Source organism: Tachypleus tridentatus, chromosome 1 (assembly GCF_004210375.1).
Source record: "Tachypleus tridentatus isolate NWPU-2018 chromosome 1, ASM421037v1, whole genome shotgun sequence".
NCBI lineage: Eukaryota > Metazoa > Arthropoda > Merostomata > Xiphosura > Limulidae > Tachypleus > Tachypleus tridentatus.
The window spans coordinates 137210015-137226883 of record NC_134825.1 but is presented as its reverse complement, the minus strand read 5'-3'; the positions used below and the strand labels follow the sequence as shown (position 1 = coordinate 137226883).

The 16869-nt window shown below is 29.0% G+C and overlaps 1 protein-coding gene across 5 annotated transcripts in view; it reads left to right on the top strand.

The window, feature by feature from the left end:
- LOC143225206 (uncharacterized) overlaps positions 1–16869 on the top strand; it is a 102369-nt gene that overhangs the window by 31193 nt on the left and 54307 nt on the right. For 4 of the 5 annotated variants that reach the window (XM_076454227.1, XM_076454226.1, XM_076454235.1 and 1 more), the window contains exons 4-5: positions 4095–4181; positions 11427–11565. In XM_076454227.1, the coding sequence (XP_076310342.1) occupies positions 4095–4181; positions 11427–11565 (226 nt within the window). Of the gene's footprint in view, positions 1–4094; positions 4182–11426; positions 11566–13696; positions 16858–16869 lie in introns of those variants that run through there. The other variant, XM_076454245.1, reaches the window with a different exon arrangement.

The window sequence follows — 16869 nt, the reverse complement described above, 5'->3', positions numbered from 1 at the left end:
TAAATGAATAAACAAAATCATGAGGAGGGACTGTATTAAAAACAGCAAATCCTAACCTCTGATTAATTATATTATAACCATAAAATTTCAAGCCACAAACAGAACACATTAACATGAAATAAAATACATGGCATATTTTTAAAAAGAGTCCTAGGGTACAAGCTACAGTGTGGGATTATAAAATGTAACATGGGTTTTGGAGGTGATTACAGAAGTAGGACCCATATTGTGGTGGGGATACATCATCTATCGGTCTTAACCTCCAATTCACTAGACTCTCATAAGAAGATTAGAAATTATAGTGAGATGTGGGTGTTCAATTCCACAACATCCCACATCTATATTACCCTTCACTGCCTGCAGGCAATTGTGGGAAGGTGACTGCTCTCCCAACTTAAAATAATAATAATAAAAGATAAACATAAAAAAAAAAAAAAAAAAGGATACATTTTATAATCCCATGTTGTAGCTTGTACCCTAGAATCTTTTCAAAAACATGCAGTGTATTTTTTTTAATTTTAATGTGTGTTGTTTTTGGCTTAAAAATTTATGATTATAATATAATTAATTAGAGGTTAGGATTTGCTGTTTTTCATGCAGTCCTTTCTCATGATTTTGTTTACTCAATTAACTTCATTTAAATGTAATTATTTAATTTCATATATATAATGTATAATAATTGAAATGTGACTAAAACAGAGCCAAAACAGCTCACTTTGTAAAGACTGAGGATCCGATTTTTATTATTGAATATGGTAACATGAGTAAACATGCACCTTGTAATTGTAACTTCTCTGTTATTCACTAGGTGTGGCTGAAAGGACAATATCTTAAAAATAAGAAATTTATATAAATGTTATAAGATTTAAAATATATATAATCTGATGTTTTTGTGTTATTTGTAGTCATTCTAGAATGAAAAAGGTATAATGCATTTTTATTTTCCAATAAAAATGTGGTGCTTCCAAGATTAGACAAGTCGACTGAACTATTACAGAGATTTGTAAGTGAAAATAACAACAAACTCAAGTTATTTTTTTATTAACAAATGTTTGATAAATACCCCAACATCATGAGAATTCCACAACTAAAATTTGAAAATTTTCTTATGCATAAAAGTATTTCTAATTTGAAAATAAAAATTTCTTTGTGTTGGTTAGAACATGTAAAAAGATAAAGGCACAAGAAAAACATTGCTAAACAAACCTTAAGACTTAATACAAAATCTGATATTTGGCATATGAAAGCATTGTAATGTTTACTGACAATCTGCCAAATGTTGTGATCATATGCAGACTTGGGAGAGCAGTCACCTTCCCACAACTGTTTGCAGGCAGTAAAGGGTGATAAAGATGTGGGACATCATGGGCTTGTGCACCCACATCTCGCTCTCCTTATTTCTAATTTTCTTATGGGAGACTAGTGAATTAGAGGTTAAGATTGATAGACGGTGTATCCCCACAGTACATGGTCCTATTTCTGTAGTCACCTCCAAAACCTAGGTTACATTTTATAATCCCACATTGTAGCTTGTACCCTAGAATCCTTTTTAAAAATATGCAGCATATTTTATTTCATTCTAATATGTTTTGTTTATGGCTTGAACATTTATGGTTATTAATATATAGTTTGTTGTTCAACCAGGACATAGGGATCATGGCCCTTTAATTCCAACTCCGAGTAGTAGAAGCTTGGCTATCTCATTGAGGCCTGTCCTTTAGGGATAATAATTCATTTAAACACCCTCAGTATAGGAATTATGTTCTAGGTGAAGAACATATCTGCTGTGGATATAGTGTGGTTCCCTCCCTAAGGCATCAGTCCTGTATTGATACACCCATTCCCATTTAGATACTTTTTGCATGGATAATACCATCACCAGGCCTTCTATCTTATCAATGTGAGATTTGAGCTATAAGTATGAGAGGAGGAGATAAGTATGTTTGGAAGTTGACATTTTCTTAAATTGAAAATGTATTTCTAATAATACTTCTTATTATACTCTACCACTCTTCCTCCCCAGTGTTAGGGACTGGAAGTAAATTGGTCTTGAAAAAGTGATAACATTATCTGAACAGCGTACTTATTTACAGTATCAGAATAGAGGGTGCACTGACATAGATGGAGAGTGTCACAAGATAAATATTGCTAAGGACAATTGAGTGGAGTAGAAAAGACTGGAGCAAGCAAGAAAATTCAGACCAGTGCTTAGATTGGCAACGAAAGAAACCCTGGCAGTTGAATAATAGCTATAAGTCATAACATTGGAATATGTGCTGTTGTGACATCAGTAAAATGTATGCATACTATTAATCCTGAGAAGAATTATGCTTTCTGTAGGCAACAACACAGCATGACATGTGAACTCAAACCAAGAAATAAAATACTTATTTCTCCTAATTTTAGTTTTATTTACTATAGAAACAGACCACTTTTGGAAATTCTGTGGAAGTACAGCTAGTTTTATAAAAAGTTAAATTCCTTGAATGGCATATGTGAAAATGGGGTTCAGCTTAGTGACCTTCAGGCCTCTGGACATTTGACAACCTATTGATTAGCAGATTTTCCAGGATTCTTCATTTGACATTAACTTGGCTGATTTCCAGCTTCTTTTATGGTCAAATTTTCTCAGAGTAGGAAATTGCTTTCTTTTTTAACATTATTAGCATCCTTTTTGTGCTCCATGGATTTGGAATATAAATATACATATATACTCACACATATTTGTATATATATATGCTCTGTTCTTTATTTTTATATTCATACTTTTTCTATGGTAAGAAAATTTTAATGGTGTTAGGATATTTATAAACAACTTTCAAATTGTTATTTTTCAGGCAACTGTTAAGGCAGAATATTAGAATGATAGTTTGCATGAAATTGTTTTTTTCATGTTCTTGTGGAGGTGGTGCTGTTTGCTGGTTATTGTACTGAAAGAATGGCTTCCTTGCCTTTTTTTTGACATTTTTTATAAATCCTATAAGATATTACAATCATTCAAAAAATTGGGTAAATATTAATTTTTACCATCAAGACGTATGTTATGACAAATTCTATATGCTTTTAAATACATTAAACTTGTAAATGATCTGTTAACTGGTCTCCCATTATAGATAAGATGATATTTGTTGAATGGAATTTTCCAGAAGACATCTTTATATCACCTTTGTTATTGTCTTATACAACTTCCATCCTCTGGATTTGGTGCTTCATGAGAGAGTGATGATGGCTATCTGGAAGTGCACAGCAAATACTAAATGATGGCTGGTGATGCATTACATTATAGACGGCATAGACAAAAATGACTGTTTTCTGTATATTTACAACCTAGAGGAAGAACAATTTGCTGTTTTATTTTTTTAAAATATTGATCTCATTAAATTGTCCTATGTCTGTTGACCTGATCCTCATGACTGCCTGAGTCTTTTAAAGTCTTCTTGAATGCTTACTTTCTTGCCCAACCATGGTAGTATGTCCAGTCATACACTACTGTTGATTTACTTTTAGAATCTCTCCCTACAAATGAAGAGCAGTGCATTGTGATGTAACCCTGCCTACCTGTTTTGTTATCACATGTGACCATAACTGAGAAATGGATAGTACCATGAGTAAATACATATTGCCTAACTCTCTTTCCTGAAAGGTGAGGAAGTATACTGCTGAAAATAAAACATCTTCTGAGTGCCGTTATCTTCGTCTGTTTCTTGTAACGTTTGTCTGCTCCACTTGTATTCCCATAAATACAGTCCAGTTAATCTGCTCTTTGTTTGGAAATTTCTTTAATGCTGCTTGATTATATTTTCAGTTGATATAATCTAGCCTGATACTTTCCTGCTTAAGACCCCAAACTTTTGTTATTCAGTGGTTCATAAAACTCTTATTAGGTTCTCTGTTTGATTGTGAACATATTTTTACCATGCTACTAGAGTTTTTGATTAGCCTGTCAAGTTTTAATAGATGTTTTTTTTAGGTATTAGAATAAAAAAAATCCATGGTACGTATGGAATAAGAGCAATGTATTTAGAAATAATGAAACTTATTATTTTGAAAATTATGTTAAAAGGTGCTTAATATAGTACTGACTGTTTTTTCAGCATTAGATCCTGACATTACACCTGATGAAATGGAGGAAAAGGCTCGTTTTATTGCACAAGTCATGGAATTGCAAAATACTTTAGATGGTAAGTTTTATAGTTCTCTTTATACTTTTATGTTTTATTTAATAAAAAATTTTAGAATTACACAAATCTGAATATTCCTTTCTTTCTTCACAGAAATTTGTATTTAAAACAATTATGTGCTAAAATGAGTAACAAAAAGCTAAAGGAAAGGAAAATAAAACATTCAATATTAAGTATATATGAAAAGACCTGAAATTATGATTATAACAACAAAAAAGATATTTTAAGATATTCTGTGATAAATTAAAGGTATGTATATTTTTCTGTTTTTTAATTTTAAATAATTCATTGCACTGTATGTTGATGATATCTAAAGTTAATTATGAAGTAGAGAAAATGGAAATATAAACATTTACCTTAAAAAACCTTTTGCTATCCATTTAAGAGATTCTAGAGATTATGCAATTGAAATATGAAAACAAGATGAAGAAAAATATTTTTATTCTGAAAATGAAAATAACCTTGCACTTAAACTATTAAGAATTTTTATGATAATAACTACAATAGTTAAATAACGTATTTTGAGTAGAAACAATTAAAATACATCATTCATTATGTACAAGTCACTTGTAATCTTTAACCGTTTCACTTTGGGTTTAATATAGTATACACAAGTTTGTCTACACATTTGTACATGTTGAGTATTTGTGCAATAACTTTTGATACAGAATTTGTTTGTGAAAATAGTCTGTTTCATTACTAGTATCAACGAAAAGTTATTTCATGTTATGATTAAAAAGCTATTCTTCATCCCCAAAATCTTTAATATTATTTGTGTAATCTCTTAAAATCTTCTAAATACGTTTCAAACGATTATTTTCAGTAAGACTTTATATTTTGTTATTTTCCATACTCTAATTACAGGGGGGTCTGTCACTTAATCAACCTCATAAACATCATAAAAAAAAAAAAAAAAAAAAAAGGAAATGAATATAAATTATGCTTTTTTGTGTGTGTGCTAGAATTAGTACATGTTATAACAGGAAAATATAGATGTGTAGTTTAAGTAGTTTAAGTCTCTTAATGTTATATATTTACATATATATTTATTAATTTTATTATATTGACCTTCCAGTCATGCCTAGCTAACATTACATAACTTGCATTGACAAGATGCACATGTACTCGTGACATATCAATTACTATAAAACTGACCTTTAGTCTTCCCTGTCTTGGCTTTGATTTAGTGGACTAGTTTTTTTTTGTAATATACAAATTTTATTTTTAAATTAAAAATTAACTCAAAGTATTAAAGTTCGAATTCTAATCTACAATTTAATTCAAAATTTATTGACATACATTCATGAAATAGCAGTTCAATAAAATTTTAAATGCAAGTTAACAAATGCAATAACATGGCCATTGACCTTTAATCTGTCATGAAAGGGTTATGAAAATCTGAGCAGTATTTTGTGAGGATATATTGAGGAATCTCACAGTTAAAGAGAATATATTATTATTCAAGTGAAATACATATATAGCCCCCTATATAAAAATGATTCACATTTTTTGCTGAAGTTTATCTTGGTTTTCTTGTTCTGTTAATTTTTTCATCTTTATTACTTTTTCTTTTACTACCACATTTTTCTTATTCCAGCTAGTATTGTTTCTATTGATGTTTGATTCAGGTAAATATATATTAAGAAATGCAAGTAACTTGCACTGTTAAATGTATATTGTGAAATTCCCACCCAGTTAAATAAAATTGTAGATTCTTAAGTATAAGAATAAACAATATGTATGTGTGTGTGTGTGTGCATAAATATTAGCATTTCATCTATATTGTTGCCTAAACTAAAGTTTCAAGAAACTGTCCTCACTTACAAATATAATCAATGCAATGTACCAAGAAAATATATGTTATTGGTTTGCTACAGTCAGTATACTATAAACCTTAGAAGCTATAACAATGATTAATGCTCATTATTTGGGAATTTTAGATATATTGACCAAGAATGCTTATAGATTTCAAACTTTACGAACCATTTAACTTCAGCGGATTCACATTGGACATCAGTATTTTATAAAATTTTATATAATTTTATTGGTGTAAAAACTAGATATGGGACTGTCAGTAAGAAGAATGAAGAGGTAGCTAGCTTCCTGTTAAGGAAATTGTACAGTATCAACTTGAATTAATTTGCTTGTCATAAACTTTCAATAAAATATCCTGTTCCAGACCAGACAGAAGACTCAATATTATTTGTAAATTTGAAACACTTGTATATAAATCATAACTTGTAATAACTCTTATTATAAATTGTATTATTGTTTGTGTACTAAAATATATTTGTATTAAAAATAAATAAAACTGTGTACATTTATTAATCTTGTTGACAAATATCACAAATTTGATACATATTATCACTTAATTATAAATTTAAATTATCATAGTACTTGGTATTAGACTATTTCAGATTTTAATATATAACATAATAAATTGGGGGCTTGTCCAGGATAAATAATAATACTTAACACTGTACATGTGGAATGTGTTCATAATAAACAAGTTATGCTGGGAACAGACTTCAAGGCTACTTTCTCTCTTTGAGTTTCTTTCAGGGTTTTGTCACCATAAGGTACTAGGTATTTCTCAAAAGATTATATGTTCATTGCTACTCTTTTATTAAAAGTCTGTTAGTTGGATCGATATTTAAGAGTTTGTAATATATTTCATCAAAGTATACACATCTTCTTGTTCATATGCATAGTTTTCTGTAAAAGGTACGTTTGTTTGTAAACATGTTTATGTTCTGGCCATTTTGTATTCTTATCAAGGCACTTCTTTCTGAGATGTATTTGATTTACACAATATTTGAAGCTACTTCTGGGTTGATTATAAAACCAACTGCATATTTTGTTTTATATTTTACAGCTGCTCCTGAACATATCATTATGTAATCTTCATGTAATTTATTTGTTCTTTGTCCTTGTGCCAGTCCAAGGGCTTTTATGTGCATTTTTCTCATTTTCAGTAATTTCCTCTACCTTGTTGTCCAATCTTGAGATATTCAAAGTGCCTATTCTGAGGATCACTTTCCTTTCTTGTAGTACTGTTACATTTCCAGGTTGCTCTGTTTAAGTCCTTTCACGTACATTTTTTTTTACTTTTGAAAAATAAACCCTTTCATCCTTTTGATCAAAACTGCACAATATTCCTAGTGTGGCCTAACTAGTAATTTGAAAAAGACACAATTACTCTTGTCACTTACAATAAGTACACTTATAAATACACCCTAAATTTTGTTAGCTTTACTAATAGCAATACATCACTGCTTCAGTGTTTGGAACAAATAATATACAAGTATGTTGGTATCCTTTTCTTTACTCACAATATTGAATGATTTCAAAGTTGCATTAAACACATCATCCAGATAAAGTTTTATAACTAAAATGTATTAACTTGCCATTTTTTGTAATTAAAGGCCATTTGTCAAATATTTGTTTAACTTACTAATTGATTAATGTCATTCTGTAAGTACCTTGACATCAATGTAAAAAACAGTTGAAATATGAACTTTATTTGGTTACAGTTCCTGCAACTACTTTTCATTAGGCTTAGTAAAAAATGTATGCAAATTAAATGAATTACAGTTAAATATTTTCAGGATTTGCATTCTTGTACAACTCAAGATGGTGTGCACTTAACAATGGAAAGATATCTGGAAGTGAAAATAAATTGTACAAGTAAACTAATACATAACAAGTATTAACAAATAAGTACAGAAATACTACTTATCTCTCCAGAGGACAAATAGCTGTTACCATGTATCACTGCAGAGCATGCTACAAGCTTTGAATGAAATATGTACCTCTACTCATATGCTAGTCTGTAATTTAATTTTCATTGTATGATAGCTCTTCACATATTAGAGACCAACACATTCTCATGCACAGTAAACCCTTTGAGTACTAGTACTTCAACAAATGCACATTTTTTTTTCTTGGGAGTGCATTATTCTTATGTGTTTTGTCTTAAGAATTACATAATCTTTACTCTTAGTATTTTACACGTTCATTACCAATAGTTGTGTAGTAACAGAAGGACACCAAACTTTAAGCATTTCATTAAGAACTTTGTTTCATACTATTTTAAATTTGGTTTTTCCTTTTTAATCAAATTTTTTGACACATGTTCCACTTTCTGTATTAAGGTTTCTTTGACAGCAAAATTATCTTTTATGTATGTTTTATATGTCCACGAAGCATGAAACTGTAATGAAAATATTTGTTTGATTTTTATACTGTTATATGAAATAATCATTTATTGACTGAGTCCTTAAATGTACTGCTGTATGCTCCAACATTGGCGACTTCAGAAAACCTCAAAGTTTTCTTTGAAATAAGTAATCAAATCAAAACTGATACTGTATCTGGCTGTTTTTGTTATTGATTTCTGAAAAAAGATCGACTGGTTGGGTAAACTTCCATAGATTTGCACTTACAGGTACTACAGGTATCTGAGGTATGCTGAAGTGGAAAAATAATATTAACTGAATGTACTATATGCTTCTACATAAATGTTACAAGCTTTTAGTAAAATGTACAAGTTTCATGTTGTGCATAAAGATCAAGTGTAGTGCAAAAGTGTTTGTATTTAAAATATCTGAGTTGACAATCTCACTCAAGTTCTGAGAAGTTGTGGTGCAACGTGATGTTTGTGTGAAAAATAAAAATACTTTTGTCCTTTGTACAGTTTGCATTTTGTATTTGCATAGCCTATAGAAATTACAAAATATATAATATAGTTTTATCAATATCTATTTATTTTGTATTTGTTGTTTACTCTTCTGTACCATGAACTTTTGCTAAATCAGTGATATAAGGGTAATATGAACATTTAATAACACTAACATCAAACATATAGTCCAGTAATAGATTTATCTGGCACCCTTGCCTCCACAAAATTCTTATAATTGTAAATATTTATATGTTCAAATACAAATGTTCACTGTAGGAATCAGTTTTTATTACAGTTCCATCTGGAATGTATGAGAATGTTCTTGAAGCTTCTTTATCACTGTTGCTGCTTAGTGATGCTACAATGTCTTTGTTTACTTTCTTTCCCTCTAGCAAGTATCAATTAACATTTAGGGCTTTTAGGGAATTAAGGGTTAAGGGCTTTTTGGGAATTTGTAAAACTACAGAACCTGAAACATAAGGTGGCAGGCTGTTGCCAGGACATATAATTGGTGAATACATTATAGTATTATGTTATTTCTTTATACAAAATGCTATAATTATAATTTTTGTACAGTTTAAGGTTTTAATGTACATTGTTGCTTACACTGTACTTTAAAGTATTAACAAGGTGGTTTAATGTGGGGTTTGTCTTTGGGTTCAACTGTGTACTTGTTACAAAAAAAAATATTTTATACTAGAATATCTCATTTGCTGTCATGAAGTTTGCTCAATAAGGTTTACATAAAGAATTCACTTAGAACAAGATAACACAATCAAACTTTTAAGTTATTATAGAAACAAAACATAAAATATGTTCAACAGTTGCACATTGAAGTTTCACTTTCAAAGTTTGGGTATATTTCTAGCAAGTCTTTTAGAACAAACATCTCAAGTTTGTTAAATCTCCTATGACATTTAGTAAATTATAATTTTATTAACTGGTTTTTCAGAGAGTTATACTCTCAACTGTTTCAATTTTAAACATTTTTGAGGAAAATCAGTTAACAAAATTATAATTTAAATGGTATAGGAAACTTAATAAATGTTTGATGTTGATTCCAGAAGCCTTGCTAGAAGTATACTGCCTAGTTCTGGCAGACACTAGATAAAAGTTTTAGTGTACCATGTTCAATGGCAGTGTGTAAATGGTTGTGACATGTACACTTTCACATCAGTCTGTTCTCATAGTATTAAATAATACAGTTATTAGTAGATTAAAAGAATGGAATTGTGAAGTATTGGCCCTCATAAACCCTTTTCCTAAATTCTTGCATGCTTATACAATACTAACAAACACACAATTACAAATATAACAATGTTAAAAAACAATAACATTAATTTTCACTAACTGTTCAACAGCATTTATTCTAGTCAGCAGTTGAAAATTGGTGACAGTAGCAAAATGCCTTAACTTTGCAATAAGAAAAACAAAGCAAGCATGTTTAATGGTATTAATAATTGAACCCAAGGCCCTTACGTGTTGTGAAGTATTATGCTTACAAAGAAATAAACAGTGGTAGTATTTTGATTACCTGTATATTTGGAATAATTAAAAAATGGTAATAATAAGAAAAAAACAAATTACATAATTATGATGATATGGTAATCATATATGTCATCTAGTGACAATTTGTAAAATTACATTTGTAGTGTTAACAGTTCATAATATTAGATATTATTACTTCCATTTCTGTTACATTTATAAAGGTTGTTGACAGATCTGTCTGTTATGATAGTTCATTACCAAATTTATGATAATCGTATAAAACATTTACATAAATGTCGGTTCATTTGACAATGAAGTATCATATTCTAAAAATTATTTTTCAAAACAAAATATTTTTGCAAAATGAAATATAAGCATATGGACATATATTAGATCTGTTATACTAGAAAGCTGTTGAGAACCTATATGCCAAGTATTATGACTATTTACAGCCATTTAGAAATGACAATGGAAGTATAATCATGATTAGTAGAAACTTTAGGAGATCCTCAGAGTATTTAATTTTTAATTATGTGCATGCAAAAAATTAAAATATGAATGATAATTACATATGGTACCAAATACCATTTTCAAAAAAGCTTTGGTTAGAGTCAACTTTCATATAATGATGAGGATTCATAACTTTAAGTAGCTGCGAGTCCAATAACTAGCAAACATAATGGCAGTTTTCAGAATAATTGAAAACAATAATTTTGATTATTTTCGTGATGATTGCTTTAATTGTAACTTCAATTAATTGGTTGTTGGAATACTCAAAAATATGACTGGCTTGTAGGGCACCAATAAGTATAACGAGTTAAGTGTGAACCTGTGATTATATGCATTTATAAATACATATGTATGTGTCTGTTTAATATTTTTATCACTTTTGGTTTTGTTTTTATTTTTTATGTACTGTATTAGTACTTATTTTTGTTGTATTCATGTGGCTAATATAATGTGAATTTTTTAGTCATGTTAATTAAATTGTGGTGAACATTTTATATTAATGTTAAATAAGTTGATGTTTTATTTTTGTTTAATAGTTCCTCTAATAATCCTTTTTTTTTTGTTAGATCTTTCACAGAGAGTTGATAGTGTAAAAGAAGAAAACTTGAAGCTAAAGTCTGAAAACCAAGTACTAGGACAGTACATTGAAAATCTCATGTCAGCATCAAGTGTATTTCAATCTACTTCTCCAAAAGCCAAGAAGAAGTAAGCTGTAGTAGAGTTACATATTATATTGTTGTCAGATTTTACATAATTTCCCCAAAGTTTTAAAACTAATGTTTTCATTAGATACTTAGAGATGAGATTAGTAGCTTATTCCATTCTTTTATGTTATAAATTACATGGGCAGCTTTTAAGATAGCCTAGTCATTAAGTGCATTTAAAGTTCTAAATAAAGATTTTGTCTTGTGTAATTTTACTTTATGAAAGCATAGACTTTATATCTAACTGAAAGGTACGTAAGAACTTTAAGATTTTAAAGAAATATGTCTTGGAACAGCATGTTGTGTTTTATCCATTTATTGCTGAAGGTGGTTCTAACGCATAGAACAGTCCCTCAAACAAATCCTTCAGGTTTTTTATTTGTAATACAAGAACTTGGCAATTTAAGCTGGAAAAATTTAACAAAACAAAGTACAGTTTTAATAATGATTTTATTAATAAATTTAAGTTATTATAAATGAGTTGTGATTATGTAACTGATAATGTAATAATCTTATGAAATAAAAACTGATATATCTGAATTTCATAGTTATTTTTATTTATACTTAAAATTTGATTTCTTAGACTGTTAAATGTTAAGCTATGATCTCTTTTCATGATTTTTAAGTTGTTGGGTTGTAAGATTATCAATAATGTTATTGGCCTTTTAAAATAATACATTACAACGCATTCACTGTAAAGCATTTGGTATGTTTTTTCAGTTTTCATGGATTTGTTTTCCCTATTAATTTAAAAGCAAGCACAGGGAATGCAATGTGTTCATAATGCATGTTCTAAAATAAGAAGTAATGATAAACTGAAAGTTCCATTTTTAATGACTATATGTATCCAGCTATAATGTCTAGATTTTACTTTCATATGCATATAGAATAATTTTTGGTAGAATCACATTTTCTTTGGGACATATGAAATCTAAAGTTAGTGTAACTTCGAGGAGTAAATTCTATGGTGTGTGTGTGAGATGTCATTTTTTTATGAAAATGAATTTCAGTTTGTAACCAAGAGCATAGAGAAAATAAAGCCTATAGTTTAGTTTTATTTATCCTGAGAAAATAAAGTAGTTGAAGTATTGGAATGTTTTATATGTTCACAAAAATAATATCTTTGTAACACTGTAGCAATTTATCATTATTGGTTCTGTATGAAGAGGATAGTAACATTTTCTATGAAAAAAGTGGAATGAGCTTTCACAGTTAATGGGGTTTATCTCCTGGGTTCCTTATCTGTAATCTCTTAGTTACTTTTCTGAACAACATTTCATAGACCTACACATTCAAATAAGTGAAACTTATCAATTTAAACATGCTCATAATATATGATGAAAGCAACAGACTCAAATGATAGTTTTCAATGCACAGGAATAGTTAAGGTCATAAAATCTGCTGATTTCTTTAACACTTTTAGATTGTGCATATTGTGACTTTTTAGAGAATTAGATTTGTTGTATACGAATGAACTTGGTATGAAAACCTAGCTAACAAATCAAATTTTAATATTATATAAATTTTAAATTCTTAATTTGATAAGAAAATATTTTTAAAAAAATCCTTAGTCTCCCTTAGTATGAGAATTGTGACATTTGTTATCTAGAACTTCCCTCTTCTCTAATTTATTTATCACACCTCAGAGAAGTGTGAAATTGAAGCTAACATTACTCATTTTAATATAAATATTATTCAAGTAAAACGTACTGTTATAGCTTTCAGTCTTATTTGTTTACAAAGCTGTAAGCTAGACAATCAGACCTACCTTTCACATTCCATCTTCTAAAAATTACCAATACTTCTTTTTTATATTTATAGATATTATTTATAACTAATAGAAAACCAACATTTTCATCCATCAAATAAGGGTTATATTACATTGTTTTCTTTACAAGCTTTACTCCCAAGTATATCAAATATAGTATAAAGTTGTTTTCTGTAAGTATTATTGCCTATTTCGTAATTCAGTTTCAAATGCATTCTCACGCAAGTCACATTGATGAGCTTACCTGAATTTTTAAAGACACTTATGGCATAGTTAGAAAAAATTATTACAGTTATAGGACATTGTTTGATCTGTGTATATTGTTATTTTAGGTGCATTATTTAATTCAGTAAAAATTCCTTAGTGTTAGAAAGAAGTAGGGTTGAGTTTCATTGACAGTCAACAGTAAGAAAACAAGACTCAGTTAAGTACCATGTTTTTGTTTTTTCATGTGGATTCTTTATCATTACAAAAGTAACTCAAATGTAAAAATTAGAAACTTGTTAGGTTAGGTAAGATAATGCAAAAATAGTGATAAAGTTCTTCACAAGTTTTAATCATAAGTAACTTGTGCATTAAATAATTTGATAAGGTAAAAGGGTTACATATTCACTGAGTGACTTACAAGTTGTATAGTGGGATTATTAGTGAGATACAATTCAAAGGGTGAAAAAAACAATAATATTTAAGTAGAAGTAGATATATACTATTATGAGCTTTTAGCTGTTTCCGATAAATAAATTTAGTTTCCTGTTAAAATCTATAAAAGTAAAAAGGTAGCTGAGATTTATTTTGTATTCTTTTTATGGTGGTTATGAGATTAATCAAATTGATCAATTGTGCACAGATTCACAGTAGGGAAAACAACAGAAAAAAATATATAAAATTTTACTAAAAAACTGTTTGATATTTATTTGAAATGTTTCAGAGATTATACAAATGAAATTGATACTTTTCAGATGTATAAAAATATGTTTATAATCTTAACATCGAAATTACTTTGAACATGGAACAGCCAACATTTTGACTTCATATGTTCATGTAGAAAGTTTTAATAAAAATACTCAATTAAACAATCTGATTTTTTGTCAACAAAAGACTTGCAGTGTTTACTTGAAGTTTGTGAAATTTTGTGAAGATACACAAAATATTAAAAGTTATAGTATGGAAACTATGAGGGTCATTATGGGTTTCTGAAATTTGGCAAGAAAGTTAACCCTTTTGCAATGGGTCATGGGCCAAGGGCCATGTAACTGACCTGCATTCAAAATTTTATTGAACCACTATTTGATGAATTTATTTCAGTAAGTTTGGAATCATATTGTAATTTATAATTCATACTTTAATATTATATCTGAGTTAATTTCTTAATTTAAAAGTAAATGTTAAAAGATCATACCAAAATATAGATTTTAGTGAGTCATGTAGTATGGTGAATGCAGCACTGTTTAAAATTAGATGTTTGTGATGTCAGAATGCTAAAGGTGTAGTTTCATAGAAGTTAGTAACTCAAATTACCCATATTGACAAGCTAGAATATAAAATAAGAACCTCATATACTTTTATTTTGCTGATATATGGTTTATGTACTGATTAAACAGTGGCCCTGTTCACCTCTTTCCATTTTCATAAATGGTCTCGTATATACCATACTCTTAGCACAGTATATGATGTGAATAACAAATTAACAGCTTAGAATGCCCTCTAGCAGTTTTTCTCAGCCATTTTAATCTCTGAAAAGGCTATCATGTTGTTTTGATCCAAGATTTCAAGGAGATAGAACGTGTTTTTAGTCTGATCAAGGTTTTACACTTCTTTTTAAGACTTAAATACAACTTAGTTGCTGAGCTAATAAATTTTAGTGTAATTTTATGTTATCAGTATGGTTATTTATGATATTTTGGTTATTCGACTGTGTACATGTAATATGTGAAAACATTTTGTTTGCTATTTTCCACTTGTGAAATTTTAAAAGGTTTAGCAAACTTTGTCCAGCAGCAACCAAGTTCAAGGGTCATAGCTAGAAGGAATAATTGTTTGCTATACTTCTTGATTTATTTTTCTGTATTTATAGAAAATTAAGTTTCATAACATTTGTAAATAGTAATGATCTACATATGTATATAATAATTTAAATGTAACTGTGTAATACAAATTACTAGTCTGCTAAAACACAGCCAAGACCTGGTCAGTTTTATATTACTCATGCACTGTGTTACTGCAAGTTATGTAATGTTAGCTAGGCATAACTAGAAGGTCAATATAATTAATATATATATAAATATAGCATTATGAGACTTAAGCTACTTAGACTATTCATTTGTTTTTTATGTTATAATGTGTAATCATTCGTGCTTGAAAAAGCAATTTATATTTATTGTCTAATGTTTTATGATAATTACGTTGATCAGTTTACAGATCCCACATAGGGAATAGAAAATAACATAAAGTATAAAATCTTACTGAAAACAAACATTTTAAATATATTTAAGAGGTTTAAGGGATTACACAAATAATATTTGAGATTTTTGGGACAAAGAATAGTTGTTGTTGTTTTTTTGTCATAACATGAAATCACTTTGCAGTCAGACTAGTAACCAAACAAACTTGATAGCTTAACAAACAAATATTTAGTAAAAATATTTCATTAAACAATCTCATTTTTTTATGTACAAAAAACTCGTAATTTTACTAAAAATCTGCCAAATTTGTGAAGGTACAAAACTCATAGGAACATTTATCTACTATGCAGTAACAAAAAGTCCTAGTCTGATATAAACTCTAATAAAAGTAACATTCCTTTTCGACTCTAGATGAATGTAGATCTGTTTTTGAGGCGGTAGTAACATTTGAATATTTTTCTGATTCTCCTTTAATTTACCAGTTTTTGTTTTCATTCCATGATATTTTAACATAAAGTTGGTCCATATTTGTTTTGATGAAGGAAACTGAAAATGTACCTTTCATAACTACAAAACTTTTGTTGCTAGATATAACTTCAAAGTAAAATAACCAATGATCCTATTATACTTGGGATGGTTTAAAGTTATTGGTTTCTAGTCATTTTACTGATGTTTTTGTAATTGTTGAAAGATGTGTTGCTGTTAGAATGAATTATAATGTTTTAATGATACAGTATTTTGCATCTAGAAGAACAGTGTACTTAGTGCTACACCTTGTAGCTACAGTTATTCAAGACTGCCACTTACTGATTGGTGCAACATTGTTATCTTTCAATCATCTTATTAATGAGCATCCTACTCTCAACTCACTAGGCTTGCTGCTGTTTCTCCCTACTTTCAGTCCACTGCTGTGGTTTTTGTTATTTTCTAATGGGATGTAAGCACTTTCTGTAGCTTTTCTTTGTTACTTTTCTGTCTCTTTGCTGACAGTTGTCTTCCATTTAAGGTTTAAGCAGGTGTTCTCTTTCCTCTCTATGTCCCTCTTTTCTGTGAACTCAAGCTGGCTGAATCTTACACTCATTAATGTGAGTTTGGTGAAATCTTTCCTTTGGAGAGAAGATAATTTTTTCATCTC